Source organism: Lepisma saccharinum, chromosome 16 (genome assembly GCF_977018435.1).
Source record: "Lepisma saccharinum chromosome 16, izLepSacc3.1, whole genome shotgun sequence".
Taxonomy (NCBI): Eukaryota; Metazoa; Arthropoda; class Insecta; order Zygentoma; family Lepismatidae; genus Lepisma; species Lepisma saccharinum.
Genome location: NC_139244.1, coordinates 26,115,634 through 26,137,951, shown reverse-complemented (window position 1 = coordinate 26,137,951; position 22,318 = coordinate 26,115,634). Strand labels below are relative to the sequence as shown.

Sequence of the window (22,318 nt, the reverse complement as noted above, 5' to 3'; positions counted from 1 at the left end):
GATCTCCCACGTGGTTGTCAGACGTCCTACCGACCAGACCACCGCAGCTCCTTGGATGAGTTCCATACTTTGATTATTTCAATTTATTTTAATATATTTTCTTGTTTTTATGGATTTTCTTAACACTTAAAATGTCTCACCTCGTTGACTAGACAATTATTTCATAACAAAGAAACAAAAAATGCTCCTAGAATTTGTCAAAATCGAATGCCTAGAAAGTAATTTCGTTCTATTCCTTTCATAAATACTATATTTATGTAGATCTCCTACTTAATAGTAGTAGTAGTATTAGTAGTAATTCAACTAATTAATAAATAAGTATTATTAATTAATTATGATTATTATTATTTAATTAAAGTATAATAAAACAATGGTAATGTGAATTTGGAGAATGCTTTAGAAATAAACCCCCTTTGATGAAATCCTGCGTATGCTGCAACGTCCTTATAGTAATTGACATAATAAATTACTGTGAAATTATTTCTCTTGTAGCCTACGATTCTTACACGCATAAAAACAGTTTTTTTCTTGTTCTAACGTTTCAGGAGAACACACGCTCCCTTCTCCAGACATTTATTTTTAGTTTGATTAAAGATACAGTTATAACAATGGTTATTATTTTAAAACAAGAAAGAATCAGTTATGCAATGGATGTTGTCAATGTAAAAAAAACTGTATCTTTAATCAAACTAAAAATAAATGTCCTGTGAAGGGAGCGTGTGTTCTCCTGAAATGTCACAACGAAAAACTGTGTTTCTATTCTTGTAACAACCGTAGACGACAATAGAAATAATTCTACAATGCAAGCAAAATTAAATTACTGTGATTACAATGAAATTATTATGTGAAATATATACCTTTTGGACATTAATTTTCCACGGAAGGCATGATACCCCTTGCCCCCTCTTCCGGATGTCCATGATTAGTTGAAAATCGTGGAGGGACAATAACAATCATGCCCAGGCCGGGATTAGAACCCTGGAACTTTTGGTGGCGAAATCGAAAAGTCGACCACTTAACAGGTTGGACCACCTTAAAAAAGAGATGCTTTGAGTGTTCGATTCAGGATCTCGACACCGAGGGTTCCGGGTTCGAGACCCGGATAAAAAAAAAGTTGTGTTTGATAACTTGTGCTTGTTCGGCTCCTTCGTCTGACCATCGCGATTTTTACAAAGGAAGTGAAAATAACCAAATACAAACAAGAAATATACACAAAGGAGATAAGAATCCAATGTGACGCAATTACCTTTTGGACAAGCCCGGATTTTGATGAACTAAAAATCTTTGAAAAATGACCTTTAAATGAAAACAAAAATCCTGTAAAATGACCTAAAATCTTTGAAAAATGACCTTTAAAATGACAACAAAAATCCTGTAAAATGACGTAAAATCTTTGAAAAATGACCTTTAAAATGACAACAAAAATCCTGTAAAATGACGTAAAATCTTTGAAAAATGACCTTTAAAATGACAACAAAAATCCTGTAAAATGACGTAAAATCTTTGAAAAATGACCTTTAAAATGACAACAAAAATCCTGTAAAATGACGTAAAATCTTTGAAAAATGACCTTTAAAATGACAACAAAAATCCTGTAAAATGACCTAAAATCTTTGAAAAATGACCTTTAAAATGACAACAAAAATCCTGTAAAATGACCTAAAATCTTTGAAAAATGACCTTTAAAATGAAAACAAAAATCCTGTAAAATGACCTAAAATCTTTGAAAAATGACCTTTAAAATGAAAACAAAAATCCTGTAAAATGACCTAAAATCTTTGAAAAATGACCCGAAAATTCGTACAAAACTCAATCTGCTTATTGAAAATAGTATATATATATATTTATATTGTACATTTACTTTATGGATCACAATCAATAACATTGGGAAAATTTCACAAATATCAGAGTATTACACAAAAAAATAGGTATCCATACTTTCCATACAGTCAAAGCACAAGTATTAATTGAAAAACATTTGGAGAGAAAAAAGAATTTCACTGCATTAAAGGTGCATGTTGCTATGTTCCGCTGGTAGTTAAACACAGAGTAAGTACCGCAAGATAACATTCTACTGAATATAGAACAGACAGAAATTGTTGAACTTCTTATGTTTCAGCATGCAATGACACAAAATTTTTAAAAAATGACCTAAAAATGAATCAAAATTTTAAAAAATGACCTAAAAATAAAAAAAAAATGGTAGACCAAAAAATGACCCCAAAAATTACATTTCTACAACCTGAGGATTCAGGATTTCTGTACTAGTTAGCAATGTCTACGTTGCACCAGTTAAAATAAGAAATGTCATCAAAATCCGGTACCTATGTAAAATACAATATGTGACTTGTCGTGCTATATGTATTGATACACTGTAGTACAACTTCAAGCGTGCAAATCATGTAAATTGGCTGAATGTAGACAGATATAATATGACGGAATTACCTTCATGGAAACCTTCTTAACACGTGCATACTGACATTTTCCAATTTCGGTGAATTATTAACTTCTGTCTGAAATATTAGTATTAAAGAAAAATAGTTCAAAGTATGCCCATCATGTCAGGACACAACAACTGAAATTGTTTTTGTATTCTGCTACTTAATTTATTCCAAAATAGCGTGTGACGGAATTACGATTTGTCCAAATACGATATACATATTTAATTGTCGTTGATTGATTGAGTTGTTTTTTTAAGTCTACTTTATGCACAGTAAGGCTAATCGGGACTGGACCTACAGTTTAAAGTGGGATCCAAACCACTATGTTTCTCCACCGGGTATCGAACCCGGGATCCCTTGATTACAAGGCGACGATGCAAGCGGGGATTTAATTGTCGTGCTGTTTTTAAAATAATATAATGTAGTCCAACTGAAAATTGATTTTAATGATCGAACTGTAATACAATTATGGTCTTCTGAACAATGCAATAAAATATGAGAAAATATTTAGTGGCTATCAGGTGAGAAAGAGTCAAAAAGTAAACGGAAATTGTTACTTTTTCGAAACAAAATCTACATATTTGGAAACTATATTATTGGCATAATTGTTTGGCTAGACATACATCGCATTTGCTGGACTGTCAAAAACATATCGAACACGCTTTTGAAAAGCAAAGAGTAATGGTTGTTGGATTTTTGTTTAAGATGTGTTATACACTATGATCTCCGTCAGTCAACCGGGAAAGAAATTCCATTTCATGTAAATCAAGCTAAAAATGTATTTTCAAACAGGTATCTTTGAAGTGGCTGCTTGAGAAGAATTTGCAAAAGCAACTTCAAAAATCAATAACAGCTAATTGTATGGCGATATAGCACTTGAAGAGCTTCCTTGTTGCTGATTGGAGTGTCCGAAGTATACCTTATTGGCATGGACGTCCGCAGGATTTTTTCCAGGGAGGGGCAAGGAAGGTATTTTTTTCCAGGGGGGGGGCAAACGAAGGCAAATTTTCCCCTAAAATAGTGTTGTTCCCTAAAAAAACATTGCTTAAATTTGAATTTATGGTGTTCATGCTATAATTAACACATATTATTGTGGCTAAAATGAAATTATATGTGTGAAATACATATATTTTGGTTGACTTTCATTTTCCAGGGGGGGGCCACGGCCCCCCCTTGCCCCCCCTTCCGGACGCCCATGCTTATTGGCATTCGGTTTTGTTCCCTTAATCTTATCAGGTGTCGTGAATGCATGCGCTGTCTCTTCAATTCCTTCCGTTCATGGCCCTTCTCTTTCATTTTATCATAAAACCTGTTTTCTTTTAACTGCCTACTTTCGCATTTCAGCTGCTGTCTTAGCCATTATACTTCAGTAACCTCACAGAGTTAGCAACATGCAGATAATAAGCAAACATTATGATACATCACAACCCCCACTTGGAGCAATTCGCAGATATCACTGATAATTCCAGCATACCCAGTTGGTAATTCCGTCACAGTGATGTACAGCCATTCCACGAACATTTCTGGACACGTAGCCTAAGTATTACACATGTGAGTGGGACCAAACCAAAACATACCTTTGCAGGAAAAGTCTTGCTTCCGTGTATCAACAACCTACGTTTTTATGTGAAAAAAAAATATGAAAAATTGTGACGGAATTAGCCTACCATTTTGCCTTACGTATTAAAAGACCCGTATGTCTCAGTTTACATAAACAAAATATCCCAGTGAAATACGCCAATTAGTTATTACCATAACTTCATATTACTTCCTTCTTGCCATATACAGTGAGTTCATGAATCGTTAAAGTGCTAAATCACAGTGGCGCAACCACAATGGGGGGGGGGCAGAGGTGGCATTGCCACACCCCTCCAACCTTGGACGGAAATGAGTTCTAAGGGGGGCAAACATTGACGGCCAAGTGTACCTACAGGGGGCAATTACCGCCCACAACTTCAAATTTTATGTAAATAAAAATACTTTTTGGTAAAATTTTCTTCCTCGCTTCTTTCTATCTGCTTTCAAGTTCAGAACCGTAGGTAGGAGGCGGCGGGAGTTGGTCCTGGGTGCCGAAGGATCTAAATGAAAATATGTTGTAAAATTTATTGATTGATTTGTGGTTTTAAGTCCACTTTACGCACAGAAAGGCTAATCGGGACTGGACCTACAGTTTAAATTGGAAACACAGTGCCATGTGCCGCCACCAGGTATCGAACCCGGGACCCCTTGATCACAAGGCGACAATGTTACCACTACACCATCGGGAAGGCACAAAAGTTGTAAAAGAGAAAATTAATTATTTGCACCCTATTAAATCAATATTAATTTCAGCCTGCAAAAATAATTTGATCCAAAAATTGTTCTCTATAATGCAATGTGAATTACCAAACAGAGAAATAAGAATTGTGTTAATTTGATTTTGTTTTAAATGCATGAACAATTGTTTTGAGGAAAGGGAGCATGCACATTTGAGAGACAATTTATGTAATTTTTGCTGTTGGTTTATTGTGAGATTGATGCATTGGTTGTGTAATGTATTGAAATAATATGTTGTATATAATATTTTTTAAAGAAACTTTGAATACGTACACAATTTAGTGTCCGCGTCTCTCCATGTTGCATATATGTGAAACATATATCGTCCATGAAAGTTATACATGTTATTGTAAAAAAATATTATATTTGGAATGCATTTATCAAGCATTTTCTGTCTTTCGAAAATAGTTTGTGTGCCTGTTTTCCAATAATAAGAATAAGAAGAAAATAAATAATGTAGGTCCTGAGTTCGAATCCCAGCTTCGGCATGGATATTTGTGAGTGTCCATTCATCAATTTCATTATATCATCAGTCATCCCCATCTTCGCAAATTAGCCAAAAATGTTACAAAAGTGAAGTAAAATAAAGTAAATCAATAATAATAACAACAATAATAATGGTAATAATAATGATGATGTAATACTAATAACATTGTTATTAAATTATTAGCATTATTATATAATAATATTTTTATTAATATTATTATTAAAATTATTATTATTGGTACGTTTAGTCTGGTACTTGCCCCCCGCCAGACAAAATATCGTGGTTGCGCCTCTGCTCAATCAACATATCATGCCATGTCCGTGGCGGCCATCTTGCAAAATTGTGTTTCAAACAACCTACCGTATTACTCTTAATGAAACAACGGCATGTTCCATTAACTACAAGTATAATTCTCATATGATATCATTTTCATTTTTATGTACAAAGCTTTTGAGTTTTTGGACTGAAGGCAGTGACGTGCACTGAGGAGTAGCTAGTCTAGCAGAGATAGATCAATCAATCTCACATCTCGAATTATATTCAAATCACAATATTTATTGTCTTGTTAGAGCCACCACAGCTCATATGCAACACCTTCTTTTCCACGCACTTCTCGTCCATCGGTGTTCTCCGCGGGTAAAGCAGGCTGGATACCCTAGCTCGCTCTTCTTCAGCCAGGCCAGTTTCCAGGTAGAAACGGCCGTCCCAAGGAAAAGGAAGATTTCGACCTCTACTTCCCTTGCCCCCACGCTCCCCGCTGCAATGGTTGAAAGCCCAGGCTTTCAGGTCCCCCAGTCTATCTTCTAGGACGATTGGTTTCTCATATTTTTTTTTTAATCCTCTAAAGAACACAGGGTAAAATTTTCTGCAGTACTTATGTTCTCTGTATTTACACAACCTTTTACACGTTGTACAATATGTGTGTATGTATAATATGGGATGTAGTTTTATTATTTATAAAATGGGAACGTGTTATGTGCAGACAATAATGTTATGCTTTCTTTCTTTTTTTTCTTTTTTAAATATGGAATATATAATGATTAAATTACAAATATGTGCTCAGGCTCTCTCTGACTCTCGTTTTAGTAGTGTTTTATTTAAATATACTAATATATTGGCCTGTAACAGTCATAAATACGGATGTATTTATTTGGGCAAGAGAACGCGTGTTCATATTGTAGTTGGTTGGGTTTATTTTACTTCGCTTTTCTGCCACATTTGGTTATCGCGAAAATGAGGATTGAGTGATGATATGATGAAATTGGTGAAGGGACCTCATATGAACAATCCAGGCCAGGATTCGAACCCGTGATGAGTGCGCATTCTTGTCCTATGTGTTGCAGTGAATAATGAAATAATTTGGAATGAAAAATGTATCTCAGAACTCAAAAAGTCAAATGAATATCATTGAAGAAACTACAAAAAAGTGTGTTGTGTTTTGTTTCCTGTCACCAAATCAACCAAGCGCGGGGGAGTGGTTATCACAGCGCGCTACGACACCAGGCGTTCCGGGTTCGAACCCCGACCCGGGCATGGGCGTTCCCTATGCTCGTCCCTTCATCAGTTTCATCGTATCATCTTTACAATTAACCAAATGTGACAAAAAAGCGACGCTAAGTAACAAAAATGAAATCAAATCATTGATTGATTGCTCAAATTGGTTTATTTTACTTCGCTTTTCCGCCACCTTTGGTACAACAAAATAGATGAAGGAACACACACAAAGAACACAAATGGCCAATCCGAGATTCGAACCCAGGATCTCTGGCTTAGAGTCAAATCAAATAGTTTTTTATTTTCGAATGTGGGTGGGGGTTACGTGTACTTTTTTCTAGTACTCATTCATAATTTTGCAATCTTTTCCTGTTATTGACATTCTTCTTTTTTGAAGGAATACTGGCCCTAAAGAGAGGAGGGGTGTGACTCACACCAACCCCCCCCCTTGAGCACGCCACTGACTGCTACCCCAAGTGTCGACGTCACCGCACGTCACTGACTGAAGGTTGACATTTCTGTGGAATTGCCCTTGTATAATTCATTATCACCTATAGTTCGATACCCGGTGGAGGCATGTAGCGGTTCGGATCCCACTTTAAACTGTAGGTCCAGTCACAATTAGCGCATACCTGTGCATAAAGTGGACTTAAAACTCAAACACGCAAGTTGTAAAACTTGTAAAAATGCTCCCATTGGTTTTCTATCCTCAAAACTAGTTGAGGGTTGCATTGTACGTAGTCATATTTCGTGGTCTTTGGGTAAATCGCGACGATAAAGATGAATGATGAGAATGAAAATGGGCTTTGAATGTGGGGAAAACGCAAAGAAACTCAGCTCCCCCCCTCTGTGTCGACACAAGCACCTTAAAACTGGTACAGTAAAGCGTCGATTATCCGAAGTAATTGGGGGACATGGGTGTTCGGAAAACTGGTTTGTTCGGATAATCGAACTGTACATGTTTATTTGCCAAAAAGAAGTACTGTACAGTAAATTTATTCATAAAAACAGGCATCTCTTTAAGTATTACAAAGTAACGTACAAAGGCAACTTTAGTAGGAATATATAGTATGTGGTACAGTTTATTAAACAAAAATATGTACATATTACATACGCATTTTGCATGAACAATACATACACCGACAGAAGTGTGCTGATTGTTGAAACACAGCGACTGGCGGCTTGGCCGGTCAGCAGCGCCTTATGAAGGCCCCATTAGAAGCAATGTTCCGCCAGCGGTGGCTCAGTGCGGCGACTACTGTGGGAAACTTGGTTTTTGAGTGAGGGGGATGATGGACGGTAGGGTGGGAGAGTAACAGGTGCGAGCGAGTACACAGTTCGGTTAAGCGGTCGTTCGGTTGACCGACGTTCGGATAATCGACGCTCTACTGTAAATGAATTATTTTTATTGAATATAAAGGTGGGAGAAATTTCAGTGGCTACACGGAAAATCCGCAGACCAACGAAAAGTTAAATGGCTAAGATATATTGAATGGTACCAAGAGTCTCGGTTTTGTCATAATTTTGCAGAGTACTTTCTCATTTTTGTTTCACTTTTTTCATTAATGCAACTTGGAGTAATAAGAAGCGGTATGAAATGAAGTGAGATATTGGTAAAAAGTCCTTACGGGGCACCAAAGTTAGTATTCACCTTTCATTCTAACCATGCCATCTGTCGTCAATTTTATAGCATAGCCCACTTCATGAATGCAAGGTTTTAAAGGAATTTAGAATAATGCAAAAGTAACGGGCAGTGACAACGGTATTTGTGACGAATCTGAGGAACAGCAGTGGATGAATGGGTCCTCTGCCCTACTTCCAAATCTCTTTAACGGGGTTGCAAAATCCGCTTGGGATATTTCTGTTAGGAAGTTAGTAAGCGTCAAGTTCTAGGATCAACGGAAATGAGCATGGGCGTCCGGAAGGAGGGGCAACGGGGGCCAACCCCCCCTAGAAAATGAATATCAAAATCAAGTTCACACATGTAATGACTTCATTTCAGTCATAGTAATTTATGTTAATTATTAAAAGGCCGAAGGAGTGCTACTCGTTTGCCACTCTGCTTGAAAAAATACCTTGCTTGCCTCTCCCTGGAAAAAAATTTTGCGGGCGTCCATGAAAATGAGGGTGCACTCTTACCTCATTTGTCAATATTGAGTTTTAATCATCCCACATTAACACTGGACGCTAGTTTGGTAAATTGGTTGAATCAAAATATTTTACTTTGGTTTTTAAGGGAAGGAGATACAGTTACGCACCAATTCTGTATTTGTTTCAATATCGCCCGAATGTATAGTGCTACTAAAAAAAACGTGGGTGTATCCAAGAGTATGAATTTCTCTCCATGTTGCAAGTGTTTTTTATGTTCATTCAAGCTGGACACGATGTTTGAAAAATATGATGAATAAGAATTTTCGGAATCCCATGTATTCCTTATGGGGAATCAACTTCAACATCAAGTTACGGCTAATCAAATGGAAGTTTCGACTTTTCCGCTGGTGAAATGCATCTTCAAAGTTCCCTCTTCCCGTTAACATATTTTTCTATTCTATCGGAAATTTTATATTCCCAAGAGAACGAATCAAATCATACTCCCATATGATCAATGCTATTCTCCTCGCCTCCTGGCGGTGTTGCCAAACCTGATGCGCATAAAAGAACTAAATTTCACCATAAATGGAGTTAAAACTGACTTTCATGGAGCTAGATTTACGAAGGCTGGCTAAAGTGCCTCCTAGGATAATGTTAGTTTTCAAAGGGGTGCGGCGGCGCTGCTATTGTCGTTAACTCTAAATTGATGACAATTTATTCTTATTTTCCTGTAGTTTACGGTTATTACAAGCATAAGAAAACAGTTTTTCTTTGTGACGTTTCAGGAGAACACACGCTCCTTACATCAGACATTTATTTTCATTTTGACTAAACTGTTTTCTTATGCTTGTAATAACCGTAAACTACAGGAAAATAATTCTATAATGCAAGCAATGCGTACATACAAGAAAAAAAAAATTATTCTTAGTTTTCAACATCTAGATCCGGCTGCATCACCCATCTCAATAATCCACCGATGGTCGTATGAAATCGAAAATGAAGAATTCCCTGATAACAATATTATGTCAATTTCTCAGCGCTATAAAGAAGTAGCTGGGGAGATAAGAGGGAGTGGGTCGACGCAATATCACGTCACGTGCAAAATGTATCATAGTGGGGCACGCGGGTGGGCGTCCCAATTCACAGCCGAACGATTGCACGAAAGAGCCAGATCTGGCTCCAAGACAGCTAAGTTGGCACACTGCCACGGACGGAAGAGCTTGGGAAGAGTGCCGTGGAAACTGTATCATATGTCCTTAACCACTTTTAACTATTTCGATGACAATGAACGATGTTAGCATGAAATTGATGAAATATGAATCACAGCACAGATGGAGAGGACCCAACGCAGGCCCCACAGTGTATTATACTGGCTGTGAGTCCAGACACTAGATCCTCGTTAGCCTGCAAAATTCGGTCCAGGATGTACTGAACGCTAGAAGAAATGGACAAAAATTTAACATGAACGTTCCAACATCTACAATTCGAAGTATTTTCCGGTAGAGAAATGTCTTAGGATAGTAAAAACAACAAAAGTAGGGCCGTGTGCACACGCATCGATAAAATCGGTGTCGTCTCCTACATCGATATCATCAGCACCATAAAACAATAGGGGTCGATGGCACAGCTGCACACGTGGTCCTACACGACAAATTTCCTGGAATTTCCCGATGGGTTGCTATGAAGTCGAAGCTCTCATCGACGGTAGGTAGAAATACACACGAAAGAACACTTTTTATGTCAGTAGGGAATGCTTCAGATTGGTTTGTTGATTGTCGCTTGCTTTGTTGTATTTGTGATTTGCGATATCTGTTAAAACTCGTAACATCCCTTCATAGCGTATTTTACCGGCAACGTTATGTGTGAAACTTCAATACTGTTTCAACCGCAGACGATTTTCACAGATCCTTCCCACTTACAACCGTCACCCCTACTTTGCCAGTGGACTCTTCCATTTTACGCATGCGCACTTGCCTTTATGCATTAGCACTTGCATTTACTCATGCGCACTTGCTCCCTCTATATACTTTGGGTCGCTCCTGAGGCAGACGAACTGTATCCACGGAGCAGTGTTACAATAATGATAATCCCATCATTCATTCCATATATCGCACTACAATGGTTACTACTTCATTCCATTGTTGAGCATAAGGTATCATAGTGATGGTGGTGCTTGTACGGTAAAATTATATTTTGACCTTTACATTAGCCAAGTGCTCTTGTCACCTGAATTCCCGGATTTGTTATCATTGCGATTTGTTCTTATATTTCGTCACATTCACTACTAAGGAAGATTATTAGAAAGTAAGTTCCTTCTAAATATCCAAAACTATATTCAATACGATTTGCATGTTTCTGTACAATGTCGTCTACTGGGAATGCAAATATGGACGTCCGGAAGGGGGCAAGGAGGGGCAACAGCCCCCCCCTGGAAAATGAATGTCCACCTAAAAGTTATACAGGGTGTCCCAGAAGTCTTTCCCTGATTACAAACTTTATTCATATCCGCTATATGCAAGGTAGAGATGTGAAAGTGGTGCCAAAATGTTGGAAAACTAACCAAGTTTTTTTGTTGCAGGTTTGAGTAACGTGGCTGTAGTGTAGCAGTGTCAGTGCCCAGAAAACAGGAAATGTTCACAAATCAGGAAAATGGTCAGCATGTCCTCTGGTATTACGAGACCCGGTCACCAATAACAGTGCAGAGGAACTTTCAAATGTACAGAATTCTTTCGTCTAGAATATCTGCCATCAATAAGTTGGTATTTAAAAAATGGAGTTTATCTTCATTCCCAAATCCTGTCAAGTCCAAGAAACATTGTGTGGAAAGATGCCACCCGATGTCAAGAGCATTAATTCCGGATTCCTTGGCACTGACACTGCTACACTACAGCCACATTACTGAAACCTGCAACAAATAAACTTGGTTAGTTTTCCAACATTTTGGCACCACTTTCACATCTCTACATTGCATATTGCGGATATGAATAAAGTTTGTAATCAGGGAAAGACTTCTGGGACACCCGGTATATTTCACCCATAATTTCATTTCAGTAACAGTATATTATGTTAATTATTATAAATGTGTTGAAGGAACAAGGTAATTACAGACTGAAGCAGACTGGTTAAAGTACATGTAAAGGTTAAAGTATACAATGCAGAAATTATGTCTGTAGCTTTGTGTTGACCTACGTGATGGTGTGGTTAGCACAGCGCGCTACGACGCCAGGGGTCCCCTGTTCGAATCCCGGTCTGGGAATGTGTGCTCTTTGTGAGTGTCCCTTCATCAATTCCATCATATAGTCACTCATCCTCATCGTCGCAATTAGCCAAAAGCGGATGAAAAGCGACGCTAAATGACGAAATTGAAAGAAAGTTACTTTTTGCCATTATAGGAAGTAAGTATCATTACGAAACGGATATTCCAGATTGAAGTATACTCGCTGAAGCAAGTCCAAGATCAAGACATCGTAAACGCTGTGTATGAGTGGTCTTCAAGGAAGCCACATTACCCTGTCAATGGCAGCCAGGTTGCAAACTCCTAATAAATCAGGTTGCCAACTCCACAGTCACCATCATCTTAAAATGAACAATTGTATTCACACTTTCTGATTGTTTTTTTCCTTCTGTATATTAGTATCTGAGCTTCGCAGAAAACCTAGTCAGCCTAGAATGTAAGTCCTAAAAACGAAACACAAGTCAATTTCCAATTATTTCGATTCAGTGGTGGCGATTGAGTTCGAGAACCGGGGGGAGGGGGGCAAGGAGCCAAAACTAGGGGGGGGGGCAAAGACAGTATATTTCCCTCTGTATATAAGGTTTAGCATAGTGCGGGGGAAAAGTGGGGGACAACTGCCCCCTCCCCCCCTAATCGCCGCCACTGTTTCGATGTATCGTAAACAGTTTGAATTATTGAAATGCCTTCTTCTCTCCTTATTTAGTGTTGGAAATTATTTCACCTATTCCTAAGAATTAATCCCGCCACCAATTCCACTAACCATGATACCAACGAATTATTATTATTATTATTTTCAATTTCAATAGCTATTTGTAATTTCATGATGTGAATTGCAATTTGCGATACTTAAAATTATTGTTTTAAAGTTTACCTGTAGGAGTTTATAGCAATTATAATTTCTTTTCAATAAAAATATAATGGATATTCATCCATACTCGCTTACATGTGTGCCAAGATAAATATTATTTTCTACTAGCAGTGTCTTCGTCTTCTTTCTCTTTGACTCGTCTACATTATAAAAGCAACACATTTAAAATGTCGATGTAAGTGTAAATCTGCTCATTTTGGTTATATAGTGCTTGAAAACAAAACCTTCGCCATGCAACTGCAAGGCTTCGGGTGCGCGACAACTTTTTGCAATGGAGTTATTCTGCAGAAAAGAAAACAAATTGAAAATTTTCCGTTTTCGGTTGAGGGTTCGTGTGCTCCGTGAACCCCCTTCAGGCGACACCTTTGGATTGTAGCTATAAAAATAGAGATATAACAGCGCATATTCATTACGTAGCTTACCTTTAGTTAAGATCAGAATAATTTACATAAAAACAAGTGCTCTGGCAATGAAATTAACGTCAAAGTTGGAGAAGAGTAAGTTTCTGATAAAAAAAAAAGTTCAGAGAAAATTAATAACCATCGATTATGCAACAAATGCTAATATTTTCATTACTTAATTTTAGTACTTGGTAAGTCTTTCGGGGGTTCCGGATCCCTGGACCCCTCCTAAATACGTCCTTCCTGTCCGTCAAAGCCGTATGATTCCAATTCCTTGTCGTCCAATAAGTTAAGGAGGAAATTATACAACAAATGCTAAACGAGTATATTTTCATTATTCAATTTTCGTACTTAATAGGTCTTTCGGGGGGGTCCAGACCCCCTAAATACGTCCTTCGTGTCCCTCAAAGCCCTATGATCCAATATAATCTTTGTCTTCCAATAAGTTCAGTGGAAATTATACAACAACGGCTAAACGAATATATTTTTCATTATTTAATTTTAGTACTTGATAAATCTTTCGAGGAGTGTCCGGACCCCCTGGACCCCCTCCCCTAAATACGTCCTTGTTAAGAGGGTAGTGTCTGTTTGGCATTCATTTCAGAATGGCCACGTATCAGCCGAATAAAACCAGAGAAGTCACAAATCTGTTGGCAGCGAATGCTCAAAGGCCCCTATCGAGAGACCAAAGTACTTCGGCCAGGACGGCTGGAAACGCAACTTCGGCCAACGCGGCGGAGGCCACAAAGAGAACGAACGACAACGCGGAGGCAGCACCATCTAGCGATAAATCTTCCAGTAAAGAGAGACAGGAGAATCCTGGAAACTCAGGAACCAAAAACACGGAACTGCTGTGGTTCAATCCCGAATTTCGGCAAGAAGATAATGAAGGATCGACTGATGTGAGTTAGAAAATTGCCTGGTGCATAACCCTAACGTTTTTCTTTTCTTGTCTTCCAAGCATAAAATGTGATGTGTTTCACGAAGCACAGCGACCTTATATAAAGGTAGTGATTGGAAACAAAAGAACTGGAGTTTCATTGTCTTGCCTTTCTTTTTCAGGATCAGGTATGGGGGGAGGGGGGCAGTTACCATAGGTATAATAATAGAAATAGTTATAAAGTAATAATTATTATCATAAAGTAATAATAATATATTCATTTATTGCCATTTTATTATTATTTAATCATTCATCGTTCTTTGCCTTAATAGACAGGTTTTGCACTCCAACCTCAGTCGATCTTGCTCCTCACGCTTCATGTCAGTGTAGCAGTGGCGTACGCAAGGGGGGGTTACCGGGTTTAACCCCCCTCCCTTGAGCTTTTGAAATATTATGAAAAATGCTGTAGAAAAAATTAAAAATGGCTAATTTATCACAGTCAAAGATCTGCGACAGTAATAATAATAATAATAATAATAATAATAATAATAATAATAATAATAATAATAATAGAATTATTATTCCCATGCAGCATGAAGAAAAACACAACATTCCAAACACAATCTAAGCGGCCGCAAAGTTCAATTTTGCAATTATTTTTTTTGCAAAAAGTCGCGCAGTGACTCTCGCGAGAATTGTGAAAATTCCTTGCTTCGTCGCAGTGTGCCGACCTTATTGCAAACGTTCTTCCCGGTACTGATTTCACATTCCTTTGTGAACTCTCAAGTGATGCTGAGTCTACATCCACATCATTAAATAATGTTGAAGAAGTGCTTTGTGAATCACCTAGATGTGATAAATGTGTTGGAATGTCTATAAACTTACTTTTGAACGAAAACATAGACTCAGTGGAATTTAGCAACATGTATTCTCGCGCTTCATCATCATCCTGAGCGAGTTCCATAGGTAAAGGTAATGTAAATTCCCCCGTGCATATAGCACCGTGCCATGAAGGCATACGTAGTGGTGTGGCGGGCCCCAAAGATTCTCGATCTCGTACTATTTTGCAGGTGATGTGATCAGCACCATGCTCCGGCAGCGTTCATCCCCCAGGGTTGCTCTCAGGTACCCATTGATATGAGGCTGGGTGCGGAGACAAGGCTGGATAAATTCCAACCAATTCCGGGAATCGAACCCGGATATCCCACGAAGATGGGATATGCTCCTTGAATGAGTTTCATATTAAGATTATTTCAATAAATTTAATATATTTGCTTGTTTTTATGGATTTTCTTCACACTTAAAATGTCTCACTTATCATATACAAATAACCGTTGACTAGACAATTATTTTGTAACAAAGAAACAAAAGAAATGTAATTTTGTTCTATTTCTTTCATAAATAGCAGCTGCATTAGTAGTAATTAAACTAATTAATTAATTATAAGAAATATTAATTAATTATTATTATTAATTAATTAAAGTATAATAAAACAATGGTAATGTGAATTTGTAGAAAGTTTTCGAAATAACACCCCCCTTGATGAAATCCTGCGTACGCTACTGCAGTGTAGGGTCCACTTAATTTGATCATTTATATCTTCTTCTTCACGGATCCTTTTCCGTTAACAATTTCTTCCAGTGCATCTTTTAGTAGGCAGGTTCTTCTTGTCCCATGTCCCAGTCAATTTTATTTTTTTCGTTTCTGGATCACTTCGACCATTGTTGTTCTTTCACTTTCACCATCTCTTTTACAGTTTTATTTCTTACTTTGTCTGTCTATTGTAGCACGCTCCATTCTTCACCATAGCAACATTTCCCCCCAGATTATTGGTTAGAGATCTCTAATGAATTGCTAATGAGGAAAATCTATATCAAAATAAATTAGCATTCAAATCTGAATTCGATTATACAAAATTTCATCTTTGCAGCATTTGTAGTTTCCTAAATAGTCCAATCGATATAGCCAGCGTTGAATACAGTCACTTTCCTCCTGGCTTTGCTGCCTTCTATGCCAGTGCACGAATTGAGGGGGAAATGCGGGGGATGGTATCCCGCTAACTAGCAAAATTTTCGCAAAACATTCCCCTCTGCTGTCTCATTGTCGCCATGTTAAACCTTAGGAGCATTCGCTGTTTCAGCGTAATGCACTACGAAGCCAGAGGTCCCAGGTTCGAACCCTGTATGATGCAATGATGAGTGACTGAAATTGATGAAAAAACACCCACAAAGAACATCCGGCCGGAACTCGAACCCGGGAACTTCGGTGGGCAACGGAAAAAACAAATGTATATTATTGCATTTTTTAAATATTTTTATGGCATATTATGGAAATTTGACAGCCGTAACAGGAATGGCAACATCTTTAACCATTACAGGACAATAGAATTTCTGTTTAATACAGGCCCTGAGGGGGGGGGGCATAAACCCTCATTGGCCCATGCTTCCAGCTATAGATTCGACTATGGTTTCTGGTTTTAAGTCTAGAATATCAAGAATTCAAACGCAGGCAATATGGCACCCAGGAAAACCGTAACTTCTGCAGCCACACTCTCCCTGTGCTTAAGTCGGACAGCGATAAAGATCTGTAACTGTAAGAGACCAGCCTGGGAACGAAAACGCATTCCTCGACATAATTCTGTTTGTGAAGAAAATTTTCAAGGTAATGATTTGGTGTCATTTATCTCTGCAATTTCCGTAGCTCACTTTTTTCGACTAGCGTAATAATTTTTTAACTGATTTAAATGACATTTCACTAAATTGGAAGATCGTTTCTTATTTATGCCTGTTTAACGTTAAAAAAGAAAGCATAGTGGTATTTTTTTATATGTTGTCTTTACTAAATTTTGAAAAGCATATTTATTGGGAAGATATTACTATTACAAAAATATGTTTTGAAAAATGCATCGGGTCGAAAATAATGATACAATAAAAACATATGGATTTTTCGAACACAGAAATCTTAAATGAAATCATCTTTCCTTTAATTCCTTATCAAAATTAGTAATCAAAAAAGCACTCTCATGACCTGACGGGCCGACTGATCCACTTGAGGTTTTTATTGCGTTGAGCTATTATTTGGTAGGTCTATCAGTACAGGCGTAACTTGGTTGGGGGACAAGGGCGCCACTCGTTTTCCAAAAATTTTCAGGTTTTAAAATTTACATATTTAAGGTCATTTTCTTAAAAATCTTATGGAACATGAGGTTCATGTTCTGCCCTCCACGCCCCCCCCCCCAACCCCCCAAGCTAGGTCCAAAGTTACGCTTGTTTCCGAGACATCGGACAATAACTGCCGAAGGGCAGAGAGACAGACAGGCGGATATGATCGGAGCATAAGATTTTTTTTCCAGCCCTTGCCGATTAGTGGATTTAGTGCCTAAAATCGAAAACATTACAGGCAGTGGCCGCGCCAGGATTAATCAACTGGGGGTGCTGAGGGGGTGCGGAATAAAATTTAGTGGTTGCGATGTTGAAAATAAAGAAAGCATGAAATATGCATGAATGTTTTAGCAGAGGCGCAACCACGAATTTTTATCTGGGGAGTGCAAGTACCAGAATAAATTGCCAATAATAATAAAAATAACATTATTATTATTATTATTAGTAGTAGTAGTAGTAGTAGTAGCAGTATCAAAGACGTTATTATCCTCGTAAATCACGCAAAAAGGGGAGAAGTGGGTGCTAAAGCATTTGTGTTGGACAAGCGATTTGAAAATTTTTTTCGAACGTTCAATTTCACATTAGATAATAATTGAAAACAAGCACATAAACTGCATTTTTGAAAGGCAGAAAATGCATGACGAATATAATTATTTTTGTACATATGACATGTATAACTTTCATGTATGTACAACATATGTTTATACATATGCAACATGGAACGACGTAAGAAATAAGAAAATACATATGCAATATGTTAACACTAAATTGTGTACGTATTCCAATTTCTTTAGTACATATGTATAATGTATATACCGGGTGTTTCAGTGAAAACGCCGTGATTTTGAAGTACAATAACATTTTTTAATGATACCCATTGACGATTGTACACTTCCCTGACCCTGATGCACATGTTATCAAAAACCTTACCAAGGGTTACGTGACTAACTGCTGCAGTACACTGCTCAATGTTTGCCCTCAATTCATTTAATGATCGGGGTTTAAGCTTGAATACCTCCTGCTTGAGGTAACACCATAAAAAAATCACAAGGGTTAATGTCTGGGCTTCATGGAGGCCACTGCAACCCTGTTCCATAAAACAATGGATAGCGATTGGAGATCACACGATTGGGGAATTTTGTTGATCAGTTTTATTGAACTGATCAACATAACGCCATATGGACTTGGTGGATGGTGCCCATGCACACTGATTCTCCAGTCGGAATCGTCGTTGGACACCAACAAGGGAGCGTGATTCAATGAACCAAGTCACCAATGAGATCTTCTGCTGCAACGACAGTCTATGGTCCGCCATTATTATACTGGACTATACAACCTGAAACAAACGAAACAAAACAGTGTAAAACATTGGAAAACAAAATTTATACGTTGTTTCTTGTGTATCCATTTATGTTTTTTACTATACTATTCTTAAGATAAATTTTGTAGCCGCTAGAAATCACGGCTTTTTGGGTGAAACACCCTGTATAACATATTATTTAAATGCATTACGTAATCAATTCATCCGCCTCATAAAAACCAACTGCAAATGAAGTACATAGTTGGTCTTACTTCTCTCTCTGGTAATTTACATTGCATTACAGAAAAGAATGATATTGCTCGCTTAGCTGGCAAGGGAATTTTTAGATCCAGATTATTGCAAACTGAAAACAATATTAATTTAATAGGGCACCGGATTCTCCCTTTTATAACGTTATAATTTAGATTGTTCACCGTCCCCTAGCTACGGCTTTGAACTATTACGAATTTACGAGAAAAAAATTACGAAAAGTTTTTTTTTTTTCCATAATATTTGAAATCGAGGATGGCAGTTCTCTCTCTGTGCCCCCATGGAGGTGCCCTTGGCCGTCTGGAAGAAAAATAAAGAAATACATGAACACTAATCCCATCTTGAGTATCATCTTGTCCTTTTACTCTTAGATTCTTCTAGCCTTGGTTGTTTTTTACTTCAATGTTTGCTGCCACCTTGCTCCCCCCCTAGAATTGATTTCCGACCAAGGTTGGGGGGGGGGGGTAATGTTCCCCTGTGGTTGCACAACTGGTTATCTTCCTTCTGCCTCAGAGTCTTCGGTGTCAGGACAAAACGCGAAGTGCATCTTTGTTAAAATCCCCTTCTGCTGCACTACCCCCATCAACGAACTGTAACATTTCTTCGCGAACTTTGGGCTACTCTTCAAAGTCTGAAATGGTACTTTACTAAACATGTTACCTGGAACATAGAGAACGTACTAACAGGCAAACTACTCGTCACGATACAACTCGCATTAAATAATTTCCCAAGCACGACCTGATGATATCTTGAAAACACCTGAAATTTTGGTTCCAGTGCGACTTGGAAAAAAGAGGAACAACAATGGCGAACAATAAAACCGTTTAATAACAATGCCCAAGAAAGAACTCACTGAGCTGTAGGTAAATATCGAAAAGCACAATCAGGCCACTTAAAACAAAAGAAGAAACAATTGTTAACAACAATACTGACGAAAGAAAAGACAACGGCCTCTGACCTTTATAGAGATTGCCGACAGTCAGGAAAATATATGCGGCTTCTCTTTCAATGCTTGACTGTTGTATACAACAGGGGTGCCCACAGGGGGGGTTGCGCCATCGAGATTTTTTTGGGGGATCTTTTCCCTTCAAATAATATAAAATTCAACATTTATATCTTTTCCAAAATATATGTAAAAATTTTGCACCTTAAATGCACCATATTTAATCCATTAGATTAATAAATGAAAGTGTTTAGGTATTATCGAAAAGGGGGGGGGATATCGAACTCGTACATATTAGGCCTTAATTGACACATGGGTTTGAGGGGGATTCTGAATTAAATTCTGGAGGGGACAGTATCCAACTCTAGGTCTTAGATTATGGCGAGTACTTTAGTTAGAGGCGGATTGAGCATTAAATTGAAGGGGGTTATCCAATTCTTGTGTATTACTATTGTCTTAGACTGTTGCGGAAATTCTGGTGTGGAGACTGAGAATTAATTTTTTGGAGTAGGCAATATCTACTCTTCAATATTAACAGTAAGTCTAAAATTGGCATGGAAATTTTGGTGGTAGGATTGAGTACTAAATTTAAAGGGGGAGATAGAAAGCTCTTGATAAAGTGTTAAATCTTAGATTGTGAAGGGATTTCTGTAGTGGAGAGAAAGTTCGAACATTACATTTTGGAGTCTGTATTTAGCGAGAAGGCATCCACACGTTTTCGACACCGAATGTGCCAAAGGAAAAGCTGGAAAAGGAAAAGACTAAATATCTCGGGATCTTAAGAAAGTATTGACACCCCATTAATTAATATTCTTCAAAGCCTGCAAAGAAATGGGTGTAAAAATTGTCTTGCTAGATTCGCTCGCAAAAGTTAGTTGCTACGATGTGTGTTTGGCGATTTAATTAGATGTACATGAAGTTTTTATACTAAAGCTGCATTACAAGACAAGCGATATTCTCGATTGATTGATTTGGTGCTTTAAGTCCACTTTATGCACTCTAAGGCTAATCGGGACTGAACCTACAGTTTAAAGTGGGATCCACGCGATATTCTCGATTATGATGAACGATTTTAGGGGTGGTCTTGAGTGATGGCACCCCTGTTTAGGGAGGAGGGGCATATCAATTATAATGTTCAGTAAAGCTAAGAAAAAAGTTACTTTCGGTAGCCACGCTGTCGTAATTAAATATTTTGTGGGGATTACGATATGGTTTAAGGGCGCGAATGATATGATTTGGGGGAAACGCATGACAAGATTTTGGGGGGATGCGCCATTGGCCTTTGGGGGTGATGGGCACCCCTGGTATACAATAACAGCGGTCTCACTACAATACCTAACATTCGGGCGCTCAGTGCGACTACGACATATGACACTGTAGTTAATGTTTTCAACATAAGTTCTGAATAGGGGGTACTGAAGGGGGTGCGGAAGAAAATTAGGGGGTGCGTGAACACCCCTTCGCGCCCCCTGGCGCCACCCCTGGTTACCCTTCCACCCCCATTACCTGCCCTCCATGGAAATAACCATTTATGATGATATAGAACCCAATAACTCAATGTTCTGTAGATAGAAAAGTTTTTTCTCTTTACTTCTTCTTCTGGCAATAAAATTTAGCAAGATTTGGAAAATGAACACAATTCAAACTGCAGAGGGAGCTAATTTCCCTTGGCTCCCGCCCAGCTATGATCCAGTGAGAGCCTCGTGTTCCCTAATGACCAGAGATTTATCCAGACTTTCCAATATGGGAGATGTGAGGTCATTTTTAGAGTATATAGGTTAAATTTAGAGCTAAAATCATACAAAAAATAGATTTTATTTAAAATATTAAAAAGATTTAGGCTATTGCAAAAAAAATCAAAGATTTAGAAGAAAATAGGAGGGATGTTGGGAGGATGTGAATAAAAAATATTCCTAATGAAGACCCTGCTGACGACGTACTTTGTTACCTCAGTATGTGGTCAGAAATGAAGTTTTCATTTTGACAGTTACCAAGTTTCTTATGCTAGTTTAAAAATAGCTTTTGTTAATGATTCCTACAAAGGAGAAAAACAATAGTCAGATCCAAAAAGCTAGTTAGATGAAGCTTAAATAAATTCTACTTGCACGAAATCTGATGGCAAATGACCTGTATGAAGGCCAAGAAGAAGATGGGTCTCCCCACTGGAGTAATGGTCACACCATCGCCATCTGATCAAGGTATCCCAGGTTCGATACTTGGTGGAGGCACATAGTACTTCGTATCCCACTTTAAACTATATGTCCAGTCCCGATTAACCTATCTGTTCATAAAGTGAACTAAAAAACTCAAACTCAAAGACCAAGATGAAATGACAAAATTAAGATGGTTCTCAAGGAAATTTGTAAGGATAGACAAGAGTGCATTGACCTTTCTTTTACACATGATCTTACTGACATTTGCATTCCATTTA

At 37.9% G+C, this 22,318-nt stretch overlaps 1 protein-coding gene across 2 annotated transcripts in view; it reads left to right on the top strand.

Annotated features, from left to right (window-relative positions):
* Positions 1-22,318, top strand: part of LOC145999986 (uncharacterized) — a 53,094-nt gene that overhangs the window by 5,661 nt on the left and 25,115 nt on the right. The window contains exons 1-2 of one of the 2 annotated variants that reach the window (XM_083137285.1): positions 10,998-11,133; positions 13,938-14,235. In XM_083137285.1, coding sequence (XP_082993411.1) covers positions 13,939-14,235 — 297 coding nt within the window. In that variant the 5' untranslated portion in view covers positions 10,998-11,133; position 13,938. Of the gene's footprint in view, positions 1-10,997; positions 11,134-13,937; positions 14,236-22,318 lie in introns of those variants that run through there. The other variant, XM_083137284.1, reaches the window with a different exon arrangement.